Raw genomic sequence first — 19134 nt, 5'->3', positions numbered from 1 at the left:
CCTTTGGATTGAGGCCATTTTGAGGCTTTCATATAGAAAAAATATTTTAGTGTTTCTTGGTAACGCAAGTGGAAGTAAATAATAGGTTTTTACTAAAGATATTAGTGGAAGAGGGAAGAAAAGGGAGAAGTAAGACTATAGTCAACCCCATAAGGTGGTTGATCATTCCAACCTGTATTAGCTCATTTATTCGGTGTAGATCATCATCAGTTGCTGCTTTTTTCTTTGGGATGATCCCTTCCTGTAGGTTGGTCAGTCTTTCATAAACATCATGTTCTAGATTCGTCTGCAACACACAAGAGGGAGGGCATTGTGACTTCAGAGATACTTTTCATTGTCAACTTCAGGCAAATGAACCCACCTTGAACCACGTTTGTAAACTGGTATAAGAGCTGTTTGGGTGATAAAATCATTCCTCCCAATGACTAAGGTACTAAGGTATAGTAAGGGAAATTGATCAAACAGCAATTTACATTATAATTTGCCATAATTCAGAGTCCATCCTCAAGGATAACTTTTAAATACTGCCTTGAATTCACAATTCCTCCGAGAAACGAGTTTGCAAGTTTCACAGAAATATGCTTTTCTGCTAAGTACAAAAACTAGCCAAGGCACTACATTTGTTTTAGATATTCATAACAGACAATGTTCTTCAGATCATTGCTACTCCAAAGATGGAAAAACTTGATGAGGTTGTTGTTTTTGATCACCTCCCTTTCACCTCACTGGTCAAGGAAGGATTCCCACCCTAGGGTTATGAAAATGGCTGAACACAGAACACCCGCCAACACTGGACAGATGAGATCAACAGCAGTTTACTAGTCAATATACTCACAGCCCAGGGGAAGAGGACATCGCACACCACGCAGGGCCACACGGGGGCTGCACTCGGGAACAGAGTGAACAAGCAGGGGCTGTAGGAGGCAGGCTTTGTAGTATCAAGAGGGAGAGGTGCCCCCTGGTTCCCATGGGAGGATGTAAGTGGCTTATTTGAATACCATCACAAACTGGCAGAGAACTGAAGCCCACTATTCAGGGAGACTTGGGAACTGTGCTTGGTCCCCATGATAAGGAGCAGGGCGGAAGGGGATTACAGTTAGGCCATTTGAGGCTCCCCCTGTTTCAGATGTCACAGCAATACATAATACTGAACCTTAACTGTAGGTCTTACACAACAGCTGTTCAATATATTTTGGTTCTGGGTACCAGAATTAAGATATATTTAGATTATATCTATGGAATAGATATAATATTACATGGCACACATAAAAATTCTGCCATGACCCATGTTAGTTGGGAATGTTTCTGGATTACTCAAAAGAAAATGCTCTACGAACTCAGACGTCTCCAGCATCTGTTCCTCTCTTCAGCATGACTTAATGACTGCTAGAACTCCACCTACCAGCTGGAGCAACTGGGCAGCACAGAGGTGGACTTTCCAGCCTTGGGCACGACAGGATACTCCTTTCTGATTAGCTATTTCCTGTAGCATAGCTTTCTTCTCCTCTGGAACCATAAAAAAAACACATACATATATTTTTCTATTTTTATAAAGCTAAAATCATTTGTGTTCAAGCCGCCTAAGTGCTACTATTTGATCAAGAATTTCTTTACTTAAACATCTTTAATAAATCCTTTGCATTTAAGTCATTAGGAATCGAGGTCACAACATGAATAAAAGCTCTTTTTGGGGGCCAGCCCAATGGCATAGTGGTTAAGTTCACACACTCTGCTTTGGTGGCCCGGGGTTCACAGGTTCGGATCCTTGGGCATGGACCTGCATATCACTTGTCAGACCACGCTGTGGCAGCGTCCCACGTATAAAGTAGAGGAAGATGGGCAAAGATGTTAGCCCAGGGCCAATCTTCCTCACCAAAAAAAAAGCTTTTTGTCCACCTCAGAAGAATACTTTAAAGACATACTCTGATAATCTAGTGAGTTCAAAAGAGAGCAAGTTAATATTATAATCTCTTAAAAGAGAGGAAATAGTCTCTAGTGGGTTGGAGCCTTGCTCATATGTGATGCTTTTGCAAGCATGTGGAGAGCTGAGCATGAAGTCTTTGAAGCTCTTTGGTGTTATCTAGATCCTGGAGAAATCACAGGAATCAAATTTGAATAACATTTAAATTTGGGTAGAAAAGTCCAGTAACTAGAACTGTAGTGAAATAAATATGAAATGTATCATATGGAATGGGGAGAGACAAACTAGGATTGAGGGATACTTGTCAAAGGTGAGTATAGCTTTTTTGTGAAGTTTTAATTACTGTAACTAGGACTTAAAACGTATTTACACGTTACATGAATAATTGAAATTATTTTTTAAAATTAAAAAAATTTTAACTTATTATTTTAAAAATTAATCTTGAAAAAACCCTATCTATATATTCGTCAAAACCCATAGAATGTACAACACCAAGACTGAACCCTAATGTAAACAATGAACTTTGGGTGATAATGATGTGTCAGTGTAAGTTCATCAAATGCAACAAATGTAGCACTGTGATGGGGGATGCTGAGAGTGAGGGAGGCTATGCATGTCTGGGGACAGGGGATATATGGGAAATCTCTGTGCCTTCTGTTCAACTCTATTGTGAACCTAAAACTGCTCTAAGTAGCAAAGTTCATCAATTAAAAAAAAATCCCTATCTGGTATGCAAATATTAGCATGAATATGATTAAATAAGTTTTAAACTTTTTCGAGATAATTGTAGAGTTACATGCAGTTGTAAGAAATAATACAGCAAGATTCTGTGTACTCTTTATCCAGTTTCCCCCAATGGTAACATCTTGCAAAACTATAGTACAACATCACAACCAGGACATTGATAAAGTCCACCAACCCTAGCCAGATTTCAGCAGTTTTAGATGTACTTGTGTATTTCATTACAAGCATTTAAAAAAACTTTAGTTTGAAATAATTATAGGGCCGGCCCTGTGGCTTAGCGGTTGAGTGTGCGTGCTCTGCTGCTGGCGGCCCGGGTTCGGATCCCGGCACACACCGACGCACCGCTTCTCCGGCCGTGCTGGGGCCACGTCCCACGTACAGCAATTGGAAGGATGTGCACCTATGACATACAACTGTCTACTGGGGCTTTGGGGGAAAAATAAATAAATAAATAAAATTATGAAATAATTATAGATTCTCAGGAAGTTGCAAAGACAGTATAGACATATACCTGATAAGGGACTAGTTATTTAGAACATATGAAGAATTCTTACAACTCAATAATAAAAATCAAACCAATTAAAAAGGGACAAGGATTCAAATAGACATTTCTCCAAAAAAAATATACAAATGGCCAATAAACACGTGAAGATGTTCCACATCATGAGGCATTAGGGAAATGCAAATCAAAACTGCAGTGAGGTACCATTTCACACCCACTAGGGATGCTATAATCAAAAAGACACACAGTAAGTGTCAGTGAGAATGTAAAGAAATCATGCATTACTGGTGGGAAAGTACAATGTATCCACTTCAGAAAACAGTCTGGCAGTTCCTCAAATGTTAAATACAGAGTTACCAAACAACCCAGAAATTCCATTCCTGGGTATATACCCAAGAGAAATGAAAATAGATATCCATACAAAAATGCGTACACAAATGTTCACAGCACCATTATTCATAATAATCAAAAAGTGGAAACAACCCAAATGCCCATCAAGTGATGAATGGATAAGTAAAATGTGGTATATCCATAAAATAGAATATTATTTGGCAAAAAAAAAGGAATGAAGTATTGATACATGTTACAACATGGATGACCCTTGAAAACATTATGTGAAGTAAAATAAGCCAGTCACAGAACACTGTATATGATACAATTCCATTCATATGAAATGTCCAGCATTGGGAAACCTAGAGATAGAAAGTAGATCAGAGGTTGCCCAGGGTTGGGGGGGTAGGGAGGAGTGAAGATGGCAGGATTGGGGATGATAGCTAAGAGGTGTGGAGTTTCTTACTGGTGCAGTGAAAATGTTTTAAAACTAACTGTAGTGATGGATGCACAACTCTGTAAATATACTAAAAATCACTGAATTGTACATTTTAATAGGTGAATTGTACGCTACGTGAATTATATGTCAGTAAAGGCATTATTAAAAAAAATTAAAGAGAGGTTAAGTGTTTCCCTTCACCAGGTTTCCCCCACTGGTTACATCTTACATAACTACAATACAGTATCAAACCCAGGAAACCGCCATTGATGTAAAGTGTGAGTGTAGTTCTATGTCATTGTATCGCACGTGTAGATTCATGTGACCACCATCACAACTGAGATTCAGAACTATTGCATCACTACAAAGATCCCCCTTCTGCTCCTACACCTCTATGGTCACACCGCCCCTCCCCACCATTAACTCCTAGCATTCTCTATCTGTACAATCGTGTCATTTCAAGAATGTTATATAGACATAATATCTATATCCTTTTAAGATTGGCTTTTTCCACTAAGCATAAGCATAATGCCCTTGAGAGCCATTCAAGCTGTTACATGATCACTAGTTCTTTCCTTTTTGTTCCTGAGTAGTATTCAATGGTACCACAAGTTGCTTAATCATTTGCCTAATGATGGTCATCTGCATTGTTTCCAGTTTTTGGCTATTACAAAAAAAGTTGCTATGGACATCTGTGCACAGATTTTTCTGTGGACACAGGTTTTCATTTTTCTGGGATAAATGTCCAAGAGTGCAACTGTTGGATCATACAGTAAGTGTATGTTTAGTTTTTATGAAACTGTCAAACTATTTTCCAGAGTAGCTCAGCAATGTATGAAAGACAACTGACTTGTGGTATGACAGTATTCTGCTAACCTGCTCCCTAGTGAAACTGTCAAAATTAAACAACAACAACAACAAAAACCATTTAAACCTCTGGAAAAGGTTCTAACATTTGCAAACAGCAAATGCAGAAACATCTATTCAAGAAAATCTACTAAGATGTGTTAAGAACAGCAAGTCCGAGGTATCTGAACAAAGACTGTTCCCTCTCTTCTTCTCCCTCCCAGCTCAGTGAGGTGGAGACTCCATTCCAGGCTGCTAGAGCACAGAACACAGGGTTCCCTCTCCTCCAGTACCCAGGTGGAGGGCTTTCTTCCCAGGAGGAGCAGGACATCAGCATTTCTCATCCTGCTTCCCAGGCTGAGGTCTGGAAGGCCCATCCTGAGGCTCAGTCCCAGGTAAGTACAATTGAGATGTGGGGGCTCCCTTCTGTTCAACCTACACCCATGGAATGGAGACTGTACCTTAGGCAGGGAATGCTGAGAATACTGAAGGCCCAGGGAGCCCTTCTCCTTGCTTGTGAAGTGGTAGTTTCACGCTAGGAGAGGCAAGCCAAGCAGACCCTAGGCTGCTCACTCCTCTTCCCCTCCACTGAACACTCACCTCCTAGAGTAGGGTGTTAGACAGAAGGCTGCCATTGTCCCCACTGCCATTTCTAGAGCCCTAGGCTCAGAGATTCTGCTGGGGGTGGGATGGGTTGAGAAACAGGCCATAAAATAGGTAGCTTCTAATTTCTTCTCAAAGTAATCAACTCCATTTGCAACAGTGTGTGAAGTTCAAACATAAAGGTGCTCCCAAGAACGGTGAGGTTGTAGTGAAAGGCAACTGGGAGGAAATCTGTAGATCTCATGAAGATACAGCCTTGACTGTGGGCTGACTAGTTTACAGGAGACAACAAGGACGAAGAGAGCTGGGAGAAGCCCTCGTGGGGGCAGAACAAATATCAAACACTGACCTCAGAAACTATTCTGGCAATGAGCTACAATTTGACTACAGTAATTTGTGGAGGAATTTAATTTGTGTTCCACAGTAAATTCCAGAACTGTGCTCTAGTAGAGTAAACAGCAAGCAATTAGTGGGGTCTATCAGCTGAGTGTGGTCAGGGAAAGTGGGAGAGAGCCCTGCCAGTGCCACTGTCATCAGGCAGACTGTGGGCATACCCAGGGCTGTGTCTCCCTGAGTAACATCAGAGGCTCAACACCTGCACTGGTGCTGTGGGTGGGGGTGACGAGATGTCACTCCAACAATCCAGCCAGTCACTAACACACAAACAAGCAAATACCAACAACAATCCCCAGGGAGCCAGAGACCAGGATCCAGTGGTGCCTCCATATATACCTAAGTTTGTTTAAGTTATCCAGTTTCCAACAAAAAATCACGAGGCATGCAAAGAAACAAGAAAGTATAACCCATATGAGGGGAAAAAATACCAGGCAACAGAAACTGCTTGTGACAGTGGCCAGATGTCAGATTTATCAGAAACAGATTTCAAAGCAGTCACTATAAATAAATTCACAGAATGAAAGGAAGGCATGAGGGAAGAAGTAATGGAAGGTATGATGATCATGTCACATTAAATAGAGAATATAAAAAAAAAGATAGAAATCTTATATACATATAAAAAAGAACCAAATGAAATTTTGGAGTTGAAAAGTATAATCAACGAAATTTTAAAAATCCACTAGAGGGGCTCCACAGCAGATGTGAACTGGTACAAGAGAATTAATAAATTTGAAGACAGATATGCAAGCTGAAGAACTGAGAGAAAAAGGAATGAAGAAAAGCGAACAGGGCCTCAGAGAAATGTGAAACACCATCGAGAGTACCAACATACATGTAATGGGAGTACCAGAAGAGAGAGGAAGCCGAAGAAATAGTTAAAAAAAAAATGGCTGAAAACTTCTTAAATTTATTGAAAAACAATAACCTATACATCCAGGAAGCTCAAGGAACTCCACGTATGATAAATGCAAAGACACCCACAGACACACATATCATAGTAAAAATGTTGAAAGTTAAAGTTGAGAAAATCTTCAAAGCAGCAAGAGAAAAAAAATGATGCATCATTTACAAGATAACCCCAATAAAATCAACAGCTGATTTCTCAGGAGAAACAATGGAGGCCAGAAGGCAGTAGGATAACATAAAGCGCTCAAAGATCTAGCTTCTCTACACCTTCACTAGCACTTAGCATTATCAGTATTTTTTATTTCCGTTGTTTTGACAGGTGTGTAGTGACATCGCAATTTAAATTTCTCTAATGACTAGTGATGCTGAACATTTAACAAGTTTTTTTTACTGTTTTCAGTTCCAGGATCCAATCAACATACCATATCACATTTACTTGTCATGTCTCCTTAGACTCCTCCTGGCTTGATGGTTTCTCAGACTTTCCTTGCTTCTGATGACCTTGACAGTTTTGAAGAGTACTGGTCAAGTATTTTGTAGGATACCCTTCTATTTGGATTTGTCTGATGTTTTTCTTAGGAATAGATTGAGGTTATGGGTTTTTGAGAGACACAGAAAGGAAGTACCTTGACATCACAGCCTGTGAAGAGTACACGCTATTAACATGACTCATCACTACTGATGCTGACCTTGATCACTTGGCTGAGGTGGTGTTTGTCAGGAGTCTCCACTGTAAAGTCACTCTTGCCTTGACTCTCTTCCACATAGTACCCTCTGGAACAAAGTCTCTACGCACAGCCCACACGTAAGGACTCAGATTTATGTTCCCCTTGCGCATTTTCTCTTGTGCTTGCCATCTGTGTATCGTCTTTGTGAAATATTTCTTCACGCCTTTGTCCACGTCCTTTGTCCAAATGGATTATTGTTTTATTTACTGTTAAGTATTGAGAGTTCCTAATATTTATTCTATATGAGTCCTTTATGAAATATGTTGCTTGATAATATTTCTTCCCAGTCTATAGCTTGTCTTTTCATGCTCCTAACACGGTCTTTCACAGATAAGAAGTTTTTTATTTTTACAAATGTTTAATAATGTTTAATTAAAATCTCAAAAAATAAAAATTTCAACTTTAAATAATTTAATATTCATTAATTATAATTTGTAATTGGCCACTTATTTTATTTTTTTATTTTTTATTTATTTTTTAAATTTTTTGTTTATTGCAGTAACATTGGTTTATAACATTGTATAAATTTCAGGTGTACATCATTATACTTCTATTTCTGCATAGATTACATCATGTTCACCACCCAAATACTAATTACAACCCATTACCACACACATGTGCCGAATTATCCCTTTCGCCCTCCTCCCTCCCCACTTCCCCTCTGGTAACCACCAATCCAATCTCTGTCTCTATGTGTTTGTTGTTGTTATTATCTACCACTTAATGAAGGAAATCATACAGTATTTGACCTTCTCCCTTTGACTTATTTCACCTTGCATAATACCCTCAATGTCCATCCATGTTGTCACAAATGGCTGGATTTCATCGTTTCTTATGGCTGAGTACTATTCCATTGTGTATATATACCACATCTTCTTTATCCATTTGCCCCTTGATGGGCACTTAGGTTGCTTCCAAGTCTTGGCTATTGTGAATAACGCTGCAATGAACACAGGGGTGCATGTATCTTTACGCATTGGTGTTTTCAAGTTCTTTGGATAAATATCCAGCAGTGGAATAGCTGGATCATATGGTAGTTCTATCGTTGATTTTTTGAGGAATCTCCATACTGTTTTCCATAGTGGCTGCACCAGTTTGCACTCCCACCAGCAGTGTATGAGAGTTCCCTTCTTTCCACATCCTCTCCAACACATGTTGTTTCCTGTCTTGTTAATTATAGCCATTCTGACGGGCATGAGGTGATATCTCATTGTAGTTTTGATTTGCATTTCCCTGATAGTTAATGATTTTGAACATCTTTTCACGTGTCTGTTGGCCATCTGTATATCTTCTTTGGAGAAATGTCTGTTCAGGTCTTTTGCCCATTTTTTAATTGGGTTGGTAGTTTTTTTTTGTTGTTGAGATGCATGAGTTCTTTATATATTTTGGAGATTAACCCCTTATCAGATGTGTGGTTTGCAAATATCTTCTCCCAATTGTTAGGCTGTCTTTTTGTTTTGTTGATGGCTTCCTTGCTGTGCAGAAGCTTTTTAGTTTGATGTAGTCCCATTTGTTTATTTTTTCTATTGTCTCTCTTGCCCAGTCAGACATGGTGTTTGAGAAGATGTTGCTAAGACCAATGTCGAAGAGCGTACTGCCTATGTTTTCTTCTAGAAGTTTCATAGTTTCAGGTCTTACATTCAAGTCTTTAAGTCATTTTGAGTTAATTTTTGTGTATGGTGTAAGGTAAGGGTCTACTTTAATTTTTTTGCATGTGGCTATCCAGTATTCCCAACACCATTTGTTGAAGAGACTTTCTTTTCTCCATTGTACGTTCTTGGCTCCTTTGTCAAAGATTAGCTGTCCATAGATGTGTGGGTTTATTTCTGGGCTTTCGATTCTATTCCATTGATCTGTGTGTCTGTTTTTGTGCCAGTACCATGCTGTTTTGGTTACTACAGCTTTGCAGTATATTTTGAAATGAGGGCATGTGATACCTCCAGCTTTGTTCTTTTTTCTCAGGATTCCTTTAGCTATTCGGGGTCTTTTGTTGTTCCATATAAATTTTAGGATTCTTTGTTCTATTTCAGTGAAAAATGTTGTTGGAACTTTGATAGGGATTGCATTGATTCTATAGATTGCTTTAGGAAGTATGGACATCTTAACTATGTTAATTCTTCCAATCCAAGAGCACGGAATAGCTTTCCATTTCTTTGTGTCTTCTTCAATTTCTTTTAGCAATGTTTTATAGTTTTCAGTGTACAGATCTTTCACCTCTTTGGTTAAGTTTATTCCTAGGTATTTTATTCTTTTTTTTGCAGTTGTAAATGGGATTGTATTCTTAATTTCTCTTTCTGCTACTTCATGGTTAGTGTATACAAATGCAACTGATTTTTGTATGTTGATTTTGTATCCTACAACTTTACCGTATTCGTTTATTAATTCTAAAAGTTTTCTGGTGGATTCTTTAGGGTTTTCTATGTATAAAATCAAGTCATCTGCAAATAGTGACAGTTTCACTTCTTCCTTTCCAATTTGGATCCCTTTTATTTCTTTCTCTTGCCTGATTGCTCTGGCTAGGACTTCCAGTACTATGTTAAATAGGAGTGGTGACAGTGGGCATCCTTGTCTGGTTCCTGTTGTTAGAGGGATAGCTTTCAGTTTTTCAGCATTGAGGATGATATTAGCTGTGGGTTTGTTTCTTCTTTGATTTCTTCATTGACCCAGTCATTGTTCAGCAGCATTGTGTTTAATCTCCATGTATTTGTGGCTTTTCTGATTTTCTTCCTATAGTTGATTTCCAGTTTCATACTCTTGTGTTCAGAAAAGATGCTTGGTATTATTTCAATCTTCTTAAATTTATGGACATTCATTTTGCGGCCTAATATGTGATCAATCCTGGAGAATGTTCCATGTGCATTTGAAAAGAACATGTATTCTTCGGTTTTTGGATGGAATGCTCTGTATATATCTACTAGGTCCATCTGTTCTAGTGTGTCATTTAAGGCCAATGTTTCCTTATTGATCTTCTGTTTGGATGATCTATCCATTGGTGTAAGTGGAGTGTTAAAGTCCCCTACTATTATTCTGTTACTGTCTATTTCTCTTTTTACGTCTGTTAATAACTGCTTTATATATTTAGGTGCCCCTACATTGGGTGTGTAGATATTTACAAGTGTTTTATCCTCTTGTTGGATTGTTCTCTTGATCATTATGTAATGCCCTTCTTTGTCTCTTTTTACAGTTTTTGTTTTAAAGTCTATTTTGTCTGATATGAGTACTGCTACCCCAGCTTTCTTTTCATTGCCATTTGTGTGGAGTATCTTTTTCCATCTCTTCACTTTCAGTTTGTGAGTGTCTTTAGGTCTGAAGTGTATCTCTCGTATGCAGCATATATATGGGTCTTGGTGTTTTATCCAATCAGCCACCCTATGCCTTTTAATTGGGGCATTTAGTCCACTGACATTTATTTATTTATTTTTAAAATTTTTATAATTTTTTTAATTTATTTTTTTCCCCCTAAAGCCCCAGTAGATAGTTGTATGTCATAGCTGCACATCCTTCTAGTTGCTGTATGTGGGACGCTGCCTCAACATGGCCGGAGAAGCGGTGCGTCGGTGCGCGCCCGGGATCCGAACCCGGGCCGCCAGCAGTGGAGCGTGCGCACTTAACCGCTAAACCACAGGGCCGGCCCAGTCCATTGATGTTTAAAGTAGCTGTTGATAAGTATGTACTTACTGCCATTTTTTAACTTTTTTTCTCAGTGTTTTAGTAGTCCTTCTCTGTTCCTTTCTCCTTCTATACAGAATTGATGGTCTCTTTAGTTTGACCCCTGTCTGAAAGCTCTACTCTCTAACTCCCCTCCTCCCTCCTTTTATGTTTTTGATATCATATCTAACCTCTTTTTTGTGTATTTGTATCCACTGCCCTCTTATCATGGAAATAGATAATTTTTCCTATTTGTGGTCTTCTCTTTTCCCCTTAAATCAGTCCCTTTAACATTTCTTGTAGCACTGGTTTCTTGGTGACAAACTCCTTTAATTTTTGCTTGTCTGCGAAATTTTTGATCTCTCCTTCCATTTTGAATGATAATCTTGCTGGGTAGAGTATTCTTGGCTCTAAGTTTTTTCCTTTTAGCACTTTGAATATATCTTGCCATTCTCTTCTAGCCTGTAAGGTTTCTGCTGAGAGGTCAGCTGATAGCCTTATGGGGTTTCCTTTGTATGTAACTTGTCTTTCTCTGGCAGCTTTTAGGATTCTCTCTTTATCTTTAATTCTAGACATTTTGATTATGATGTGTCTTGGTGTGGGCCTCTTTGGGTTTATCTTGTTTGGGGCTCCCTGTGCTTCCTGTACCTGGATGTCTGCTTCCTTCCTTAGGTTAGGGAAGTTTTCATCTATTATTTCTTGAAATAGATTCTCTGCCCCTTTGTCTTGCTCTTCTCCTTCTGGGACACCTATAACACGGATGTTAGTGTGCTTGATGTTGTCCCAGACGTCCCTTAGACTGTCCTCACTCTTTTTAATTCTTTTCTCTTTTACCTGTTCAGCTTGGGTAATTTCTCCTAGTCTTTCGTCCAGCTCACAGATCCGTTCTTCTGTATCCTCTACTCTGCTTTTGAGTCCCGCTAGTGAATTTTTCATTTCCAGTATTGTATTCTTCATTTCTCATTGGTTCTTTTTTATATCTTCCATTTCTTTGTTGACATTCTCACTGAGTTCATCTATTCTTCTCCCCAGATCAGTGAGCATCCTTAACACTCTTAGTTTGAACTCCCTGTCGGGTAGGTTGCTCATTTCTGCTTCACTTAGTTCCTTTTCTGCAGTTTTGTCCTGTTCCCTTACTTGGAATGTATTCCTTTGCCTCCTCATTTTGCCTCTTTCCCTGTGCTTGTGTCTGCGTATTAGGTAGGTGAGCTATGTCTCCTGCTCTTGGATAGGTGATCTTATGTAAGTGATGCCTTTGGAGTCCTGCAGTGTGCTTCCCTTAGTTCTCAATGTTCCAGGGGTGACCCCTATGTGGGCTATGTGTGTCCTTCTGTTGTGGCCTGTTTTCTCTCCCTGTAGGCGCCCAGGTAGGCAGAGTTATGCTCCTGGTCAGCTGTTGTAATGCTCAGCTGTTTGTAGCTGTTGTGGGCCCTTCAGTCTCTTTATCAGGTGTGGGGAGCCCCAGCTCAGTTGGCTGCAAGTTCTAATACCACATTTGTGTTGCAGTATTTCTTTTAAGTGAGAAGGCCCCCAGCGTGGCAGGTTGTTAGGCTCAGGGGCTTACAATTGCTATAAGCCTCCAGCCTTTAGGTCTCTTGTCAGCTCTCTGAGGATTGCAGCTGGGTGGGGCTGGCCTCAGGCATGGGAGCACCCAATTGTTTCAGGCTTTGGAAGGTGGGGCAAACCCCCTATGTGGGTCTTTGAGAAGCACAAGTCGTCTGCAGCTGATAAGCCCTGCCACCCACAGGTCCACACACACAGTCAACACAGTACTGCCCCGTGTGTGCGCCCCGACCTCCCGAAGTAGACTCAGTCTCTCCATGGCAGGAGCCCCACACACTCCACCACTGCCCCACACTCTCCACCCGCTCCTTGTGCACGCTCTGCCCCACTGAAGTCAGCTCAGTTGCCAACTCTGCCCCACTGAAGTTGGCTCACTTGCCAGGCTGCAGAGAATCCAGTCACCAATCTATGCAGGCCCACCAGTTGCCTGAGGGCTTGTTGGGTGGGGCCAGTCTCTAGGGTGGGCTGCCCGCCCTGACTGAGCTGGATTAAATGGGTGCTCTAGTGGGTGGGGCAGACCTGGGCTAGCAGGCCCCAGGGAGAACTCCAATGGTGTCTGTGTCAGCAGACCACAACGGCCGCCGCCAATGTCCCAGTCCCTGGAGAGGTCTCACCTCTCACTGAGATGCACTCAGGGCCTATGAGGTGAGTCTCTTTTCACCAAAGCACTGTACACCTTTCTTTCTGGTGATTTTAGGATGTTTTCTGAAACAGGTGAGTTTGCGCATGGGCCCTTTAAGAGCTAATTTTAATTTCTTTGGGAACCAGGTTTTCTGGGGGTACTCCTCAATGTTTTAGTAGCAGGCAAAGTCAGATATTATGCCACTGGTCTCAATTGTGTTGGGTCCACAAAATGCCTACAGCAGGGACGCTCCCTGGCTCAGGGCCCCGTGCCTCCAGGGAGGCTGCGTACCTTTGGGTTGCTCCCGGGCAGCTGTGAAGCTGGCGGCTTGTGAAGGTGGTGTTTCTCCTCTCCAGAAGGTGGAAGAGTTTCTGCCTCTTCCACCTCAGTTAGGATTGTCCTTTGTTGCAGGAGTTCCTATTATCCAGTTTTCAGTTCTGTCTCAGGGGTAATTTTTCCACAAGTAGTTGTAAATTGGCTGTGTCTGTGGGAGGAGGTGAGTTCAGAGTCTGCCTATGCCGCCATCTTGACTTCAGACCTCAGATAAGAAGTTTTTATGAAGTCCAACTGATTGACTTTTTTTCTTTTATATAAGATGGTGTTTTTATTGTCCTAAGAATTGTTCTCCACGTCCTGGGTCCTGAAGACTTTCTCCTAGGTTTTTTTCCTAAAAGTTTTATATCTCCCATTCAAATCTATTATCCATTTTGAGTTAACTTTTAAGGTGTGAGGATTAGGTGGGCATTTTTTAAAATTTATGGATGTCCAGCAACACATGTTAAAAAGACTCTCCTTCCTCCATTGAATTGTGTCTGCACTTTGGTCAAACATCAGTTGAGCATAGTTGTGTGGGTCTATTTCTGCCTTTCCTAGTCTATTCCAGTCATCTATATACCAATTCTTCCGCAGATACATACCATTTTGACTACTGTAGCTAAATCGCTGGCTTTAAAATTGGTGAGAATGATTTCTCTTGTTTCTCAAGATTATTTTAGCTATTCTAGCTCCTGTGCCTTTCCATAGAAAGTTTAGAATAAGTTTTACTATGTCTACAAAAACCTCTCTGTGATTTTGGTAGGAACTGTATTAAATGTATCGATCAATCTAGGGAGAACTGACATCTTTATGTTGAGTTTTCTAATCCATGAACATTGTACGTCTCTTCATTTATTTAGATCTTCTTTCATTTCTTTCATCAGCACTTTGCAGTTTTCAGCAAAGATGTCTTGTACATGTTTTGCTCGATTTATACCTAAGTATATCATTTTTGGGGGAACAATCATAAGTGGTATTATGTTTTCATTATCAGTTTCCACAAATTCATTCCAAGTATCTAATATTACAATTGACTCCTGTGTGTTGATGTTTTTCCTGTGACCTTGCTGAACTCATTTACTAGTTCCAGGATTTTTTTAAATAGAATCCTTGAGACTTTCTATGCAGACACTGACGTCATCTGCAAATAAAGACAGTTTTATTTATTCCTTTCCAACTTGTATAGCCTTTTATCTCCTTTTCGCCTTGTGGAGGGGCTAGAGCTTCCAGTTCTCTGTTAAAATTGGTGAGAGAGGACAGCCCTGTCTTTTTGCTAATCTCAGGAAGAAAGCAATCAGTCTTTCACCATTAAGCATAACGTTAGCTGTTGGTTTTTTGTAGACATTTTTTTTATTAAGTTGAGGAAGTCTTCCAATTTTTGAGAGTTATTATCATGAAAAAGTGTTGAATTTTGTCAAATAGTTTTTCTGCATCAACTAATATGATCCTGTGATTTTTCTTCATTAGCTTTTGTTGTGCGTTAAGCTGGGTCCCCCCAAAAGATATGCTTAAGTCCTAACCCTTGATACCTATGAATGTGGCCTTACTTGGAAGTAGGGTCTTTGCAGAGGCAATCAAGTTAAGAAGCCATACAGAATTAGGTTGGCCCTAAATCCAATGACTGACATCTTACAAAGCAGGAGAGAACGAGTCAAGGCACACAGGCCTCTGTTGAGATGGAGGCAGAAAGTGGAGTGACGCAGTTGCAAGCCAAATAATAGCAAACCAAATGTCCGCAACCACAAGAAGCTACCAAGAGGCAGGGAAGGATTCTCTTCTAAGGCCTTCAGAGAGTATGATCCTGCTGGCATCTACATTTTGGACTGCTAGCCTCCAAAACTACGAGACAATACATTTCTGTTATTTTAGGCTATCCAGTTTGTGGTACTTTGTTATGGCAGCTCTAAGAAATACAGCCTGTTAATAATGGTGGATTACATTGATTTTCAAATGGTGAACCAGCCTTGCAGAACTGTAACAAATCCCACCTGATAAAAATGTAAAATTCTATTTATATATTGCTGGATTCAATTTGCTAACTTTTTTTTTTTTTTTTTTTTTGGTGAGGAAGATCAGCCCTGAGCTAACATCCATGCTAATCCTCCTCTTTTTGCTGAGGAAGACGGGGTCTGAGCTAACATCTATTGCCAATCCTCCTCCTTTTTTTTTCCCCAAAGCCCCAGTAGATAGTTGTATGTCATAGTTGCACATCCTTCTAGTTGCTGTATGTGGGAGGCGGCCTCAGCATGGCTGGAGAAGCGGTGCGTCGGTGCGTGCCCGGGATCCGAACCCGGGCCGCCCGTAGCAGAGCGTGCGCACTTAACCACTAAGCCACGGGGCCGGCCCTGCTAACATTTTGTTAAGGAATTTTGCATCTACATTTACAAGGAATATTGCCCTGCAGTTTTCTATATTTGTACTCTCTTTGCCTGGTTTTTCTATCAGGGAAATACTGGCTTTATCAAATATATTTGGAAGCATTCCCTCCTATATTTTGGAAGAGACTATGGAGAGCTGGTGTTGATTCTTCTTTAAACGTTTGGTAGAATTTCCCAGTAAAAGTATCTGAGCCTAGAGACTTCCATTTGGAAGCTTTTATAGATTCAACTTATTTAGTAGTTATAGAACTATTCAGATTGTCTATCTCTTTCTGGTTGAGTCTTGGTAGATTGTGGTTTTCAAAGAATTGGTCCATTTCATCTAAGTGGGTGACTGTATGAGCATAAAGTTGTTCACAGTACTTCTTTATTATGCTTTTAATGGCTGCACAACAATATCCTGTTTCGTTCTTGATATTCATGATTTATGTCTTCTCTCTTTTTTTCAGTGTTGCCTGAGATTAATTTTATTGATTTTCTCCCCAAAGAACCAGCTTTTTGTTTCACTGATTTTATTATTTTCCTGTTTTCAATTTCACTGTTTTCTGCTATCTTTACTATTTTCTTTCTTGTACTTGCTCTATGTTGTTCTTTTTCTAGTTTTTTTTTTGATGTAGAAACTTGGAGATATTTCCTCTTTCCTGTTGTAAGCATTTAGTGCTATAAATTTCCCTGTTGGTATTGCTTTCTTTAGTTGCCTCCCACATATTTTGATATGTTATATACATAAAAATAAATATTATTATATTATTTATAAATATTAAATATACATGTTTTTTGGTGAGGAAGACTGGCCCTGACCTAACATCTGTTGCCAATCTTTCTCTTTTTGCTAAGGAAGATTGGCCCTGAGCTGACATCTGTGTCAATCTTCCTCTATTTTGTATGTGGCACACTGTCACAGCACAGCTTCATAAGTGGCGTGTAGGTCCGCGCCCAGGATCCGAAACTGCGAACCCCGGGCCACTGAAGCAGAGTGCACAAACTTAACCACTATGCCACTGGCCTGGCCCATATTTTGTTAATTTTCCTTGTTTTATGTATTTTTTCAAAATTTCCCTTGAGATTTCCATTTTGACCCATTGCTTAGAAGTGCATGGTTTAATTTCCATGGTTTGAAGGTTTTTCTGTTATCTCTCTGTTATTGGTTTCCAGTTTGATTCCATTATGGTCAATGAAGATATTCTATATGATTTCAATTCTTTTAAATTTGTTGAGGCTTGTTTTATGATCCAGGATATAGTCTATCTCTATGTTTTGTGGGCTCTTGAAAGAATATGTATTCTGCTGCTGTCTGAGTGTTCTGTAAGTATCTAGTAGATGTTGTTGGTTTGTGGTGTTCAGTTCTTCTTGATTTGATTTTCTGTCAAGTAGTTCTATCAATTGCTGAGAGTGGGGTGTTGAAGTTCTAACTATAACTGCACGTTTGCCTACTTCTCCTTTCAGCTCTACTGTTTTTGCTTTATATATTCTGAAGCTCCTGAGTTTTTTCTGCCTATATTCTTTTATCAGTATGTAAAGTCCTTCTTTGTCTTTAGTAATTTTCTGTCTTCCTAAGTCTCCTTTGATATTAATATAGCCACTCTTGTTTTTTGATTAATTTTCACATTATATTTATTTTTCCATCATTTTACTGTCCATCTACCTATATCATTGTGTCTGAAGTGAGTTTCTTATAGACAGAAGGTAGTAGGATCTTTGCTTTCATCCACTCTGCCAATCTGTGTTTTAATTGGTATGTTCAGACTATTTACATTTAAGGTAATTACTGATACTTAAGGCTAAGTCTGCCATCTTATTGTCTCTTGTGCTTCTTGTTCCTCTTTCTCTTTTCTTTCCTTCCTGTGAATTTACTTGACCAATTTTTAGTATTCCATCTTTATTTATTTGTACGAATATGATTTTAAATCTTAGGCAAAGCAGTTGAATAAAGTTTTAACAGTCAAGAGACTTAGAGCAAAGGTGGTGATTAGTATGTACATATCCAAATAGAAGATTTAGGAATCGTAAATATTTTCAGCTGTCAAATTACCTTTCTTGAGATAGTTTTTGAAGAGTGAGTCCCAAAAAGCAATAATAATCTTTTAGTATGGCTTAAAATGTTACCAGGCAAGCTTTTAAATATATTACTACTATGATATGGCATGTTTGTGGTATAAAAAGATGTTTAGTGGCCCATATCCTGTTTCCACCAAAGGCCAACATTCCCTGACCTTTGGAAATCTCACCCTCTTTTCAAACCTCAGGGTATACTCGTGAGGCAGAATAAGTAGGAGGTGCAGCCACTCTTGTACTTCCATTCAGAGACTCAACTGTCAGGACCTTCACCCCTGCTCACAGACATCAGTCAGTGCCATCCATCTCTGACTCATCTTGAGGCTTCAAAGAAACTCTCAGAAGTTTCCAAGTAGAATTCACGTGACGCAATGGGAAATGTGAGCGATTCTCTGAAAACTTACACTTCTCTGCAATGACTGTATTTAAGATGAATGACACACAGTCTATCAGGAGAAATATTTGCAGGTATTTGCAAAGTACTATCAGCCATTTTTATTATATGTAGGCTTATTAAAATGCTATTCTCAAGTTCAACAACAACAAAAACATTTGTTGAGGGCTTGCCCTGAATCACTCCAAAAGTGTCACATATGTTAAACAAAAGGTCTTCTGGAAAATAAACTTCCTGAGGCTTATGATGCATGTACATCTGAGCATCCTGCGGACTACTGTAGACTGTTAAGTAACAATCTAGTACAGCACTTCCACAACTACTGGGGGCTAAGGAGGTCATCCTGTCACCACCTGGGGAGACGGTAACACATGAATTTTACTAAAACCAATGCTGTCACTTATTCATTAGATTGGGTTTTCAATCAAGTACACATAGCCTTCTGAGGCAAAGGATAATTATGATTTTTCTTGAAACTGGAAAATTGTGACTCTGTCTTTCCATTCTACTGTGATTGCAATACAGTCAAGTGAAAGACCAATTTCATGCATTTATACTGGATGTTTCTGGGGAAACTAACCTTTGACCCGGACATCACTGTACCGCTGAAAGTGGTGGTAAGCAGCCTTCCAGGGGTTCCGATAATGACGGAGCAAAGTAATGGGAGGTCTTGGACGCACTGGGACGTACCTCACCCCTTCTTCATCTATTCAGGAGGGAAGAAAAAGAAGACATTCAATAGCT

At 39.7% G+C, this 19134-nt stretch overlaps 1 protein-coding gene across 14 annotated transcripts in view; it reads right to left on the bottom strand.

Moving 5' to 3' along the window:
- The window catches only part of SAP130 (Sin3A associated protein 130), a 78448-nt gene that overhangs the window by 1011 nt on the left and 58303 nt on the right, over positions 1-19134 (bottom strand). For all 14 annotated transcript variants that reach the window (XM_087435004.1, XM_087435001.1, XM_087435005.1 and 11 more), the window contains 3 exons: positions 18971-19096; positions 1403-1506; positions 173-286 (listed from right to left, as the gene is read on the bottom strand). In XM_087435004.1, coding sequence (XP_087291130.1) covers positions 173-286; positions 1403-1506; positions 18971-19096 — 344 coding nt within the window. The remainder of the gene's footprint in view (positions 1-172; positions 287-1402; positions 1507-18970; positions 19097-19134) is intronic.

The sequence above is a fragment of the Ceratotherium simum genome, chromosome 9 (assembly GCF_057802395.1).
Source record: "Ceratotherium simum simum isolate JZ-2026a chromosome 9, ASM5780239v1, whole genome shotgun sequence".
Taxonomy (NCBI): Eukaryota; Metazoa; Chordata; class Mammalia; order Perissodactyla; family Rhinocerotidae; genus Ceratotherium; species Ceratotherium simum.
Note: the sequence above shows the minus strand (reverse complement) of the source record. Positions and strands in the feature narration are given on the sequence as shown.